This window comes from Apus apus, chromosome 4, assembly GCF_020740795.1.
Source record: "Apus apus isolate bApuApu2 chromosome 4, bApuApu2.pri.cur, whole genome shotgun sequence".
Lineage (NCBI taxonomy): Eukaryota > Metazoa > Chordata > Aves > Apodiformes > Apodidae > Apus > Apus apus.
The window spans coordinates 37882671-37894258 of NC_067285.1; the positions used below are offsets into that span (position 1 = coordinate 37882671).

Here is an 11588-nt window from a genome sequence, read left to right on the forward strand (position 1 = left end):
CTCCCCTCCCCTCCTTTTTTTTTTTTTAAATCTTTGAAATGTTTCTGGTTTGGATGTTGAGGAGATCTTTAAATAGATGAGTAATATTTGCAGTGAGCCTTGTAGAGTGTTGCTTTTTATATATGATAGTGTACTAATGCAGTGTGAATGAATGCAGTGTTAGATTTGGGACACGCAGGCAGCTCAGTGACAGGAAAGAAATAAAAATACTTGAATCAATGGGAATTAATTGTTGTAACCAATATTGAAAAACCCTGACCTTCAATTGAAAGAAAACTATTTTTTTGGAACGGAGGGAATAGTGGCTTTTAGAATTTTATTATGATGATACCAAAATATCTCTGTGACTTACACAGCTGAAGAGTGAAAAGGGGAAGCATAGGATTCAAACCAATTTTTCTCAGATACCATCTTAAAAACCCCATGGTGTTGACTTAAAAGAGAATGCAGCTTGAGTGCATCTATGAAAATTGTATTTCTTCAGTCTTCACCCTTATGTTTTATGTGGACAAGGTAACACATCACACAGGTGGGGAAACAGTTGTATTGGAATAGCAGGGATAAGTTCAGAAAGCATTTCCTTGTAGGCACAGATGTACATGACAGGCTATGGATTCTAGACCTCATCCTCTTCAGAAAGTGTCTTACTTAGTTGCTTTGGAATTTTGGATAGGAAAATAAATGAATTTGGCTATGCACTGACTGGTTCTCTGTAATTATTTACATCAATTAAGTGAGAAAGGTAAAAACCATTGGTAGTAGATCACCACTGAACTTTGTTAGAAATAGTGTCCTAAAACGTTGATAGATAAAGATTTGCTTCTGTTTTGCAGCATCTGGACTGTAGAACTTGTTGCATCATTTTGGATAATTACAAACTTAAGTATACCTATCTGTGTTGGCATTTGCAGTGGTACAGAGGCCTACTTCCCAGGCAGTTCTTGATCTGCATTAACATTGGAGTGATAAATATGTTATACACCTACTTCAGTGAAGGCTAGGAAGACTAACAAATGTGTAGTAGTTTAGATAGGGGTCTTACATGCCTTAGTAGGCTGAAAAGATGATCTAGATCTCAGTATCCCAAACCTTCTTGTGCCGTTGTCAAGCCTGTCTGTTACAGCCTGTTGATGGTGAGTTTATGAGCTGATGTGAGTGCTCTTTTTCCTTTCATCTCTTTAAACTTTAAACTGGAAGAGCTTTTTGCCTGTAAACAAAGCTATATGTCCATGGTGTATAGTGAAAAAAACCCATAAGATAGACTTCTTCTTTCACAGATTTCAAGTTTCCTTGTAAATTGTCAGTGAAAGTTGCACTGATAAAACTATTCCAGCAGAAAATTGTACTGTTACTTAAATAAAGATCTGTGGATAGCTCAGGAAGTAAATAATTCTTTCTATTTCATTACAAAAAATGAAGGCAAATGCTGTTACTCAATCTTTAAGATCTTAAAAGTAAGTTTGAAAATAAAATGGAAAAGCTGTACATAGTTGGAGATGTAAAATTAACAGGCATGATTGCAAGCAATCTAGCTGAAGCCTTAGGATCCTACTTTGAAATTTCCTGATACTACCTAAACCCATCTTGCTGAACATAAACTGGGGAGAGGTCATAAGATTTTTTTGTTACTGTCACCCCTTCCACAGCTCCTTTCCGCGCCCCCCCCCCCCCATGTTCATCTTGTTCAAGTATGTTCTTTGACAAATTAATTTCCCCAAATAATGAAGGCTTTCTAGCAGAGGTTTTGGGCAAGTTTGAGAGTCTGGGGATGAATACTTGCTTACAAAACTGTTTGTTTATTTAAGGTTGCTAATCTTGCTTGTTCATTGTCAGCAAATGAAGATGGAATGAAAGTTATCCAAATGGCTGCTAATCACATAGAGACTTTGTGCCCACAGGTATGACTTTTTAAATTAATTCCGATTACACCACACTGAGAATACACTGTATTTTGTTCACACAGCATGTGATGTTTAGTCCTGCTTCTTCAGTTTAAATTCACATTTCATTCACACAGCTTAGTGTAGTAAATAGAGACTAAATGATAAATCAAGGGCAAATACTCAGTTAATTTGTTTATTTTTTTCTTAGAGGTTAATCTGTTGATAGTCTGTATTGGTTGGGAGTTTTAAAAATCTGTAAAAATTGCAATTGAAGAAACATGGTACTCTGTTGGAATGACCCTAGTTGAGTAAACAGTGTAACATGATAGACAAATTTAGAAGTTTTTTTACTTTTAGAAAGCAATACATATTTTAACCTTTAATTTGGATTACACTTGATTTGCTTTCTGTGTGTGTGAATGTTAAACTAATAATTATTCTGGTTATCACCAATTGAAAAGCTTGAGCTTTTGTCTTAAGCAAATGAATGAAAAATAGCACAACTGTTTTTGGTTAAATTTTGGTACTTATTATCTTATTAAAAGTGTATTCACTCTGCATTTGTCATGTTCAGAATTATAGATGTGTAAAAACTTCTGCAATTACGTCTGTTGAGAGCAGAGATTTTACTGATTTGTATTAATGTGATCTGAGTGTTTCAGCCTTGAGGTTGAAGAATTTCAAGATCCTTAGTTTTTTGAACAACACTGTAGTTTACACAGTGGCCTAAATAGTCTCGCCCTTTTGTGTGCTCGAACGCTGCATGTAGTTGAAATAGAAGGTGAAGAGCAGATGTTAATAACATATTAAATTACAAGCTTGAGAAACTAATTTTATGCCTGTTGAGTTAAAAAGACTTGGGGGGAAAAAGAAACTTCTATCAAGGAAATGTGCTTTTTCTGTAAATATCACAGATACCATAGTTTTCTTTGGAATAATTCAGTTTCAGTATCTATTTTTGTAACTTTTAAGGTTCTCTGGCTCACATCCCATTTGCATTTAATGTATTACATTTTTTTTTAAAGAAGATTGCTGGCTTGTAAGAAAAATTCATGAATCCATCTTTGTTTCTCCAGGCGTACAAGTGAAACTTTGTTTTTATGCATCCAGGGTAGCTTTTTAATTGAAAACCTATACTTTCATTATTGCTGCGATGCCAGAAGCTCCTAAAATCTGATTTTGACAAAAATATTTACTCCACAGCCATTTAAGTTGCTAGAGTTTCAATTTCCTACAGTAAAATGAAAGGTTTTTGTTTGCTTTTTCACCCTTTGTTTTTTAATCTCAATATAAAACAGGGGTGTATTAATTGATTATAGATCTGTTTAAACAGAATATGGCATGGACATGGTAAGATTATATTACTGTTAATGTAAGATTATATTACTGTTAACGGTGTGTTCATTGTGCAGGTTTTGCTGCTTTCTTAGATAAGGCTCATGCCCTGTGAAAACAACTGGCATTTTAACTTAGGAAGAAGTAGCAGAATAAGGCTCCTGCATTTTTCAGCAAATCAGATTATGCTACATAATTTTAAAATCCCCCATAAGGAAAATAATTCTCTCAAAGTCACTGCAGGGCATATCAGACAGTTTGAAATGGGGAAATTTGTATGTAGAACTCGCCAGTGTTCATTAGAATAAAGAAATGGGTTTTTATTTACTCTGAAAATACATTTATTGAAGGGAACTGCATAGTTTGGGGTGCTTAAAGCATAAAAGGTGCTTTAAAGGTGCTTAAATCCCCCAAAAAACCCTCCTAGAACTGCCCCTGAGCAACAGCTCTCTCCCTTGATATCTCTGGCCAGGGTCTGCAGAGAGAAGGAAGACACAGAGACATGGGCTTGGGTGCAGCTGAATTTTAATGACTCAGAAGAAGAAGATGAGACTGCATCAAGTGGATGTCACAGGGCCAGGAGCAGCAGGGAATAGAAGGAGCCTGTACCCCATGGCTGCAACATAGATCCTGCCAGGTGTCCATCTGCCTGTCCCACAGAGGTAGCAGGGCCAGCAGGTCCTCCCCAGACTTCCTTTTTGTTGCTCACGGCCTAGCAGAGCACAAGAGAACGGGGACATTGGACAGAAAGGAAGGAGTGGAAGAAGGGAAAAGCAGGCATGGACTGTGCTTTTGGAGAGCCCAGGCTGGGCCCATCCTTTTGCAAGGGCTGCTGGGCTTGGTCAGCCCCTCAGAAAGAAACAACCCAAGGCTGTGTCCCCAGTGCAGAACCATCTTGTGAGTCCCTGGGGCCTTCCCCAGGGCCATCTCCAGCAGCTTTAGCAGGGCAGGCACCTGCTGCCACAGTAGCGGCTGCTAGTGCCCGAGAGGCTAAAGCCCCCAGAGTTGATGGGCACTCCCTGAGAGCTGAGGATGCTGCCAACGGCAGCGGAGGTTGAGGAGCCCACGGTGGTGCTCTGCGGGAAGGAGCTGAGGATGGGGCCAGGCAGGGTCACCACCACAAGGCAGGGCTGGATGACAATGGAACAGTCCTGGCACTGCCTGACACAGGGCTCATTGTAGCTGTTGGCCATCAGGGCCAGGCTGCATGGCTGGTATGGCAGGCACTAGTTGTAGCAGGACATGCATTGGGGCTGGAGCTGCACCTGGGAGAGGGGGTGAAGGGGGAAGCAGAACACAAGGGGTTGGTGAGGAGCAGCCTGTCAGCCCACCATGATGGAGCCAAGGCATGAACTGGCAGCAGGAAGTGGAGAGATCCGCTCAAGAGAGCGTCTTGGCATAACATCCTGGAGGGTAGAGGGGCCCATGAAAGCTGGCTGATATTTAAGGATCACCTTCTCGAGGCCCAAGAGCATTGCATCCCAACTAAGAGGAAGTCAGGTGGAAACTCCAGAAGGCTGGTGTGGATGAGTAAGCAGCTCCTGGAAAAGCTCAAAGTGCAGAAGGAAGCCTACAGGGGGTAGAAGCTAGGGCAGGTATCCTGGAAGGATTACAGAGAGGTGGTTCAGGCAGCTAGGGATCAGGTTAGGAAAGCCAAATCCCTGCTAGAATTAAATCTTGCTAGGGATGTTAAGAGCAGTAAGAAAAGCTTCGTTAGGTATGTTGGGGAGAAAAGGACATCCAAGGAGATGGTAGGCCCTCTCATGAAGGAAAAGGGCGAGATAGTAACACAGGGTATTGAGAAGGCTGAGGTCCTCAATGACTTCTTTGTTTCAGTCTCCTCTGGCAAGTGCTCCAACCTCAACACAAAGACCACAATAGGTGAAAGCAGGGACTGGGAGAATGAATTACCTCCCACTGTAGGAGTAGAGCAGGTTCGTGACCATCTAGAGAACCTGAAGGTGCATAAATCAATGGGACCTGCTGGGATTCACCCACGAGTCCTGAGGGAGCTGGCAGAGACTTAGTCTCTGTCCATCATATTTGAGAAGTCGTGGCAGTCTGGTGAGGTTCCTACTGATTGGAAAAAAGGGAACACAGCCCCTATTTTTAAAAAGGGGAAAAAGGAAGACTCAGGGAACTACAGGCCGGTTAGTCTCACCTCTGTGCCCAGCAAGATCATGGAGCAGATCCTTCTGGGAAGTCTGCTAAGGCACATGGAAAATAAAGAGGTGATTTGTGACAGCCAACATGGCTTCACTAGGGGCAAGTCGTCCCTGACCAATCTGGTGGCCTTCTAGAGCAAGGCTACAGTGATGGTGGATGGTGCCAGAGCAACTGACGTCATCTACCTAGATTTGTGCAAGGCATTTGATTCTGTCCCACATGGCATCCTGGTCTCCAGACTGACAAGGCGTGGATTTGACAGGTGGACCACTCGGTGGATAAGAAATTGGCTGGATGGCCCCACCCAGAGAGTTGTGGCTCAACGTCCAAATGGAGGCAGGTGACAAGTGGTGTCCCCAGGGGTCAGTGTTGGGACCAGTGCTGTTTAAGATCTTTGTTGGAGACATGGACAGTGGGCTTGAGTATATCCTCAGCAAATTTGCTGATGATACCAAGCTGTGTTGTGTGGTTGACACCCAAGAGTGAAGGGAAGCCATCCAGAGGGACGCTGACAGGTTGGAGAGATGGGCCAGTGCCAACCTCATGAAGTTCAACAAGGCCAAGTGCAGGGTCCTGCACCTGGGTCAGCACAACCCCAGGCACACATCCAGGCTGGGGGCAGAATGGCTGGAGAGCAGTCCTGAGGAGAAGGACTTGGGGGTGGTAGTAGATGAGAAGCTGGACATGAGCTTTTAGTGTGTGTTGGAGCCCAGAGAGCCAACTGCATCCTGAGCTGCATCAAAAGAAGTGTGGCCAGCAGGGCCAGGGAGGTGATTCTGCCCCTCTGCTCTGCTCTAGCGAGACCACGCCTGGAATACTGTGTGCAGTTCTGGTGCCCTCAGCACAAGAAAGATACAGACCTGTTGGAGAGGATCCAGAGAAAGGCCACCAAGATGATCAAAGACCTGGAGCACCTCTGCTATGAAGACAGGCTAAGAGAATTGGGGCTGTTCAGCCTAGAGAAGAGAAGGCTCAGGGGAGACCTTATAGCACCTTCCAGTACTTGAAGGGAGACTACAGAAAAGCTGTGGAGGGGCTTTTCATCAGAGAAGATAGTGATAGGACAAGGGGTAATGGTTTTAAACTGAGAGAGGGGAGATTTGGGTTAGATATTAGGAAGTGTTGACCAAGGCTTGATACTTCTGTGGTTCTAATGTGCCAGGCCATCAAATCCACACAGTCCAGTCAACTTGGTTGCCCCTCTCCTCCTCCTGGCCAGAGGCAGGGCACCTCTAATGTTGAGCATTTGGAGGCTGACACACCATCCTGGGTGGAGGACCAGCCAGTGGAGACTGGTGCAGCCTTCTTCCTGGAAGAACCCTCTCCTGCCTTTGTTCCATTTAGTAGCTCTTGCATGTGTATCTGGAGAACATCAGTGGGCCTCTTGTCCCAGCTTCTCATGTCCTCTAAAATAATTATGCAAGAGACCACAGGTGGTGTTGAAGTGGGTCCCATCTCCCTTGCTGCTGTCTCGTAGCAGGGCATCTCCTCTTAGTGACTGCAACATGTGACCGGTTGTCTTTAGGGAGTCACCGGGGTTTACTTTCCCATTTGTTTGGCATCTTATTCTTTCTGTCAGTTATTTGTTCAATGGCTGAGGTGTGGAACTGATGGGAATCAGAGATTATCTCTCCATACTGTTGTGCTCTGAAAGCCACTTCACGCACAGTTGGTCTTGCATCACCATCAGTGCATCCCATGAAGGAGAATATCTAGGCATGTGCTGCTGGTACAGCTTGCGCAAACCTCTGGAACATTGTGTGTCACACAGAACGTCACCAGAATTTGTAAGTCAGTTGTTATCACAGATCACCTCTCACACAGCTGTTTCTCTCAAATACATTCTTACTAGTTGGAATCGAATGGGAATGCACTTAATCTTTGCAGAAGCAACTGTTTTGGTAGCGGCACCAGTGGTGGCAACAGCATTGGTGGTGGTAGCAGCATCACGGTGACAGCAGCAAGTGGCAGCAGCATTGCCTGTGGGGGATTGGCAGTGAGTGGAACAACATCTCACCCTACGCATCCACGATACATTATAAACATTCAGCAGAAGCATCCCTACTGCAACAATGCTATTCAAACCAAGAGCTGGGAGATTCAGCTTGAGAGAAAATGGACAAGTAAAACTGAACCTGCTACAGCCATTACCAACATAGACCTTTACGTTCACTTGAGTATCTATACTGTAATTTTACACAAACAGTACTCCCATTAAGGTAAGTATCAAATACCCTATGATCACTAGGCTGGTAATTATATGGTTGATTATGGAATCAATTCTATCAATAAACCATGAAACAATAACGAGCAGCTACACAGAGCAGTATGATCCTGGCTACATACCTCATGAACGATTGCATGTTGGGAAAAATGTCCAGCAGAAACATTACAGAAAATGTCTGTTCAGTTTTCAATCCGTCATTAAATTCAGCAGAAGTGTTGCCCATTGCTATCTGAGGATTTCCTCCCATTAGATGTGGAATTTTAAACACTCACAATTAGTGAGAATTTATAGCCTGGGCTTAAAATTGAGCCCCATGTTGGGCGCCAATAAATTGTTGTCACAGTTGGACTCAGAATTGGCAATTAAACCAGAGACAACAATGCTCTTGACCCCCACCCCCTCCCCCAGGTAGGGAAGGAGAGAGAAAGTTACAGAGAGAGAGAGACTTTCTGGATCGAAAACTAGACAGCTTTAATTAAGCACTTAGGATAAAAGAATAATATGTACAGTTATATACAGATGTGTTCAGGAATGTGCAAAAGCCTCTTAACCTCTGGAATATGGTTCTTTCCCACATAGAGACTAAAAATTCACTTTTAGGCCATCAGGTTGCATGGACCCAAAATGGCCACCCCCTTCCTTTGTATTCTTCAAGGACAAATACAAGGACAGAGCTGCCTGCCTGAGTGACAGGCCAAGTGCCAACAACGTTGGAGATCACACTTGACAGCCAGGCCCAGACCCTCGAGCACAGGGAAACAGCTGCTTGATCAGACAGTGCTCATATGCAAATAAGATAATGCACTGGGCACCAAGACTGTGGACCCTGGACTATAAAAGACTGAGCCTGGTAGCTAAGGCTTGCTGGTTGGTGGGAGCTGGAGCCTGCTGCTTAGTGTTGTTGGAACACTTGGTTGCTATACTGGTTTCCTGTGGTTGGTGCTGCTCCTGGCGTGCTGTCTTGGCTCCCACTGCGGAATTACTGCCCCGACGAGCAGGAAGACAATTGCCCATGAATATCAAACAAGCTGTTCATCAGGACAGAAAGACTACGTCCATGAGGGATCCTACCAACATCAATCGGCTGGGTGTGGAGCGGTTCCTTACTCTGCATGTTCGTCAATAATCGTGTCGAAAGGAGAACTGCTTGTGCAATCCCCTGAACTCCTGGACTATCTCAGGAAAATGGTAAAATGAGTTTTCCACCTTCCTTTTTCCCCGCTTCCCTTGCGTGGTCCTAGTGCCCTCATACTGCCACGCATATCGTGACTCCCTTCAAGGAGGCCTCTGTCAGGCAAGCCCCCTCACTGTTCTTACTGTAGTTATCTTCACCATTCTCCCCTATTTAAGACTACATATACTTTGTCACTTCTCTGTAATTTTCTCCAATTTGGGAGCATGCTTTGTTACTGTTTTCCATACAAGTCTGTTATTTACTTTTAATGAACCTTTGTCCCCATGTTTTGGCCTTTCCTATAAATAGACCGTTTAGTTTGTAAATTTACATATTGGCATCAGTAACAGTTTGTGGGTGTGATGAGGGGTGGTTATTCTTAATTTCCACTCTCAAGATTCGGTCCAGCAGTGGCCAATCCTCTGAGGTGAACGCCACATGCGAACCCTTGGTCCCGTTAAATTAAAATCTCCCAGTAAGGGAGGAGTCGTAAAACATCCTGACAGTTTGGTGGCTCTTAGCAGACCCCGGATTGTGACACCTGGTGTCTTGTCATGGTCCAGCGGTGTTAGTAACGGACCGCTGGAGATCAGGAGGCTTCCGTGACTTTTCTCCATTCCCCACTTATAGAGAGGGCTTTCTGAAGGGTCAGGCACACGTAGTACTCGCCTCGCACAGAGGATCGATCATTGCTGGACCGAATCTTAGAGCAGGGACTAGAAATACGGCCCTCACCAGGCCCACAAATTGTTACTGAGACCAATGTTTAGTTACAAATTAACTGACTTATTAAGGGTGAACCCTGAGGGACCAAGGGTCAGGAGAGGTAGGCTAGGGATATGTCAGGGAAAGAATTCGGAAGTGCTATGCCCTTATTAAATGTACAGGAAAGGTGTAGAATCAATGGAGTAAAAGGGTAGGAGTTGAGCCTGGCAACAGCCGCTGCACCCGCTGCCGAGAGCCTGCCCCTGCAACACCACGGACCCGTCGTCCTGCCTTCCGAGACAGGGCTGCCATCGGGGACAAGTGGGAGGGTGACATCACCACACACACACACACATATTCCTTTCCTCTTACTTGCACACACTGCAGGACCTCTTAAGGAGGACTGACGTCGGGCTTCCTTCCCTCCTTCCCTTCTCCCTTTGGTCCTTAACCCTCTCCCTTAAGAGCACCGGACCTAAAGGACATTACCTCCCTAAAGGACACTTTCTCACTATATACATATATATATATCCCTGGTAGCCATTCACATATGCATTTTCCCTAAACATTATCCCTCAGTTTGTGTTAACCCTTAATAAACCAATTAGTTTATGGAGCAAACCTTGGTTTTAGAGGCAATTTCTGAGCATGGTGGGGGGGTGCATTCTAACTACCACCCTGAAATACAGTCCCGTGGTGGCCGTTCCTCTGTGAGAGGCGAGTGCCACGTGTGACCCTCGGTCTTATTCAAAAACCCCTCCACATTGGGAGGCGGAGTCGCAAAAGCATCCTGACAGCCGGGAGCCTCCCAGTACCAGCTTGCGACACAGGGAATTTGTGTGTGTGTTCATCGTTCCGTAGCATGTACCTCCTGGGATGCGGCTTCTTTTCCGGCTGGCAGGGCTCAGTGGCATGTTCGTGGGGGGGGGCAGCTTTCCGGCAGCAGGGGTGGCCCCCCAGCAGCATCCTGCAGGCAGGCAGGCAGGCACGGCTCCTCTGTGAGCTGCAGCGGGCTCCGGTCCAGTTTGGCTCCAGTGTTAAGCTCGGGTGGGCTTGAGCCAGGCAGGCTCTGGCGAGCAGTGATCCCTTGGGGAGCGGGCTGGCTCCCCACAGAGTGGTTACAGGTGGCTTCTCCATGGCTTTTCGAGGCAGTGGTTGCAGGGCAGCCCCCCCCCCCTCCCCTCTCAGCTTCTCCAGGCAGCAGTGACGGTGTTCCAGGCGGCTTCTGGTACTGCAGCAGTGTCCCATCTGGGTTCCAGGCAGAGCAAAGCAGCAGCCTGCAAAACTTGCCCTCTTTTTATACACCAGAGATTACCGTTCAAATTAGGTATCACTGTTCAAATTAGCCAGTTAGCATTGGCCAGGTGTGTACTCTTTCAGAGGCAGCCTTTAATCTATTGTCCATTTAGCTGCCAGTTATCATAACCCTTATGCTCTTTTCTTGTTTTGGATGTATCTGATAGAACAGAGGGCCTGTTCCTAGTCTGTCCTTGGCTAAATCAGCAAAAAAAACGCCACTCTTGTTCTGCTGGCTTGAAAGATACTTTGTTTAGTCTTAGGTGGGGGAAGAGAAGATGGATCGTTCCCCACACTTGTATAGTAATCCATGACCAAAGAACCCAAAGCCCTGCCAAAGACACCAGTCCTAGAGCCATGAGTTAACCTGTTGACCTTTCCTGTTAGTTCACTTATCGTTGCCATTAGAGAGATGGAGAACACAACTTGTGCTCCCGATCCCTTCACCAGTTGCCCCTGAGCCCTGAAGTCTCTCTTGATGGCTTTTGACGTTCTCGTCACCACTTCATCACTACCCATCTGAAAGACCAAAAGTGGGTAGTAGTCTGAAGGCCTGACAAGGGTGGGAATTTTACTTACTACATCATTTACCCAGGCACCAGGGAGGCAGCAGACTTCCCTATGAAGTGGGTCCAGTCTGCATATTGGACCCTCTGCACCCCTCAGGAGGGAGTCATCCATGACAATGATCCATCTGTTTTTCTTTTTGGCCCAACTCATGATGGTTGGTCTAAGGCAAGTAGGCTGTGAAGGGCTAGGGCAGTGAAGTTCTTAAGTGGACTTGCCTGCCCCATTTGTGATG

At 45.3% G+C, this 11588-nt stretch overlaps 1 protein-coding gene across 1 annotated transcript in view; it reads right to left on the bottom strand.

Annotated features, from left to right (window-relative positions):
• Window positions 1–4804: 4804 nt before the first annotated feature.
• Window positions 4805–11588, bottom strand: part of LOC127384175 (PHD finger protein 7-like) — a 155608-nt gene continuing 148824 nt past the window's right edge. The window contains exon 9 of the mRNA XM_051618257.1: window positions 4805–4818. Coding sequence (XP_051474217.1) covers window positions 4805–4818 — 14 coding nt within the window. The remainder of the gene's footprint in view (window positions 4819–11588) is intronic.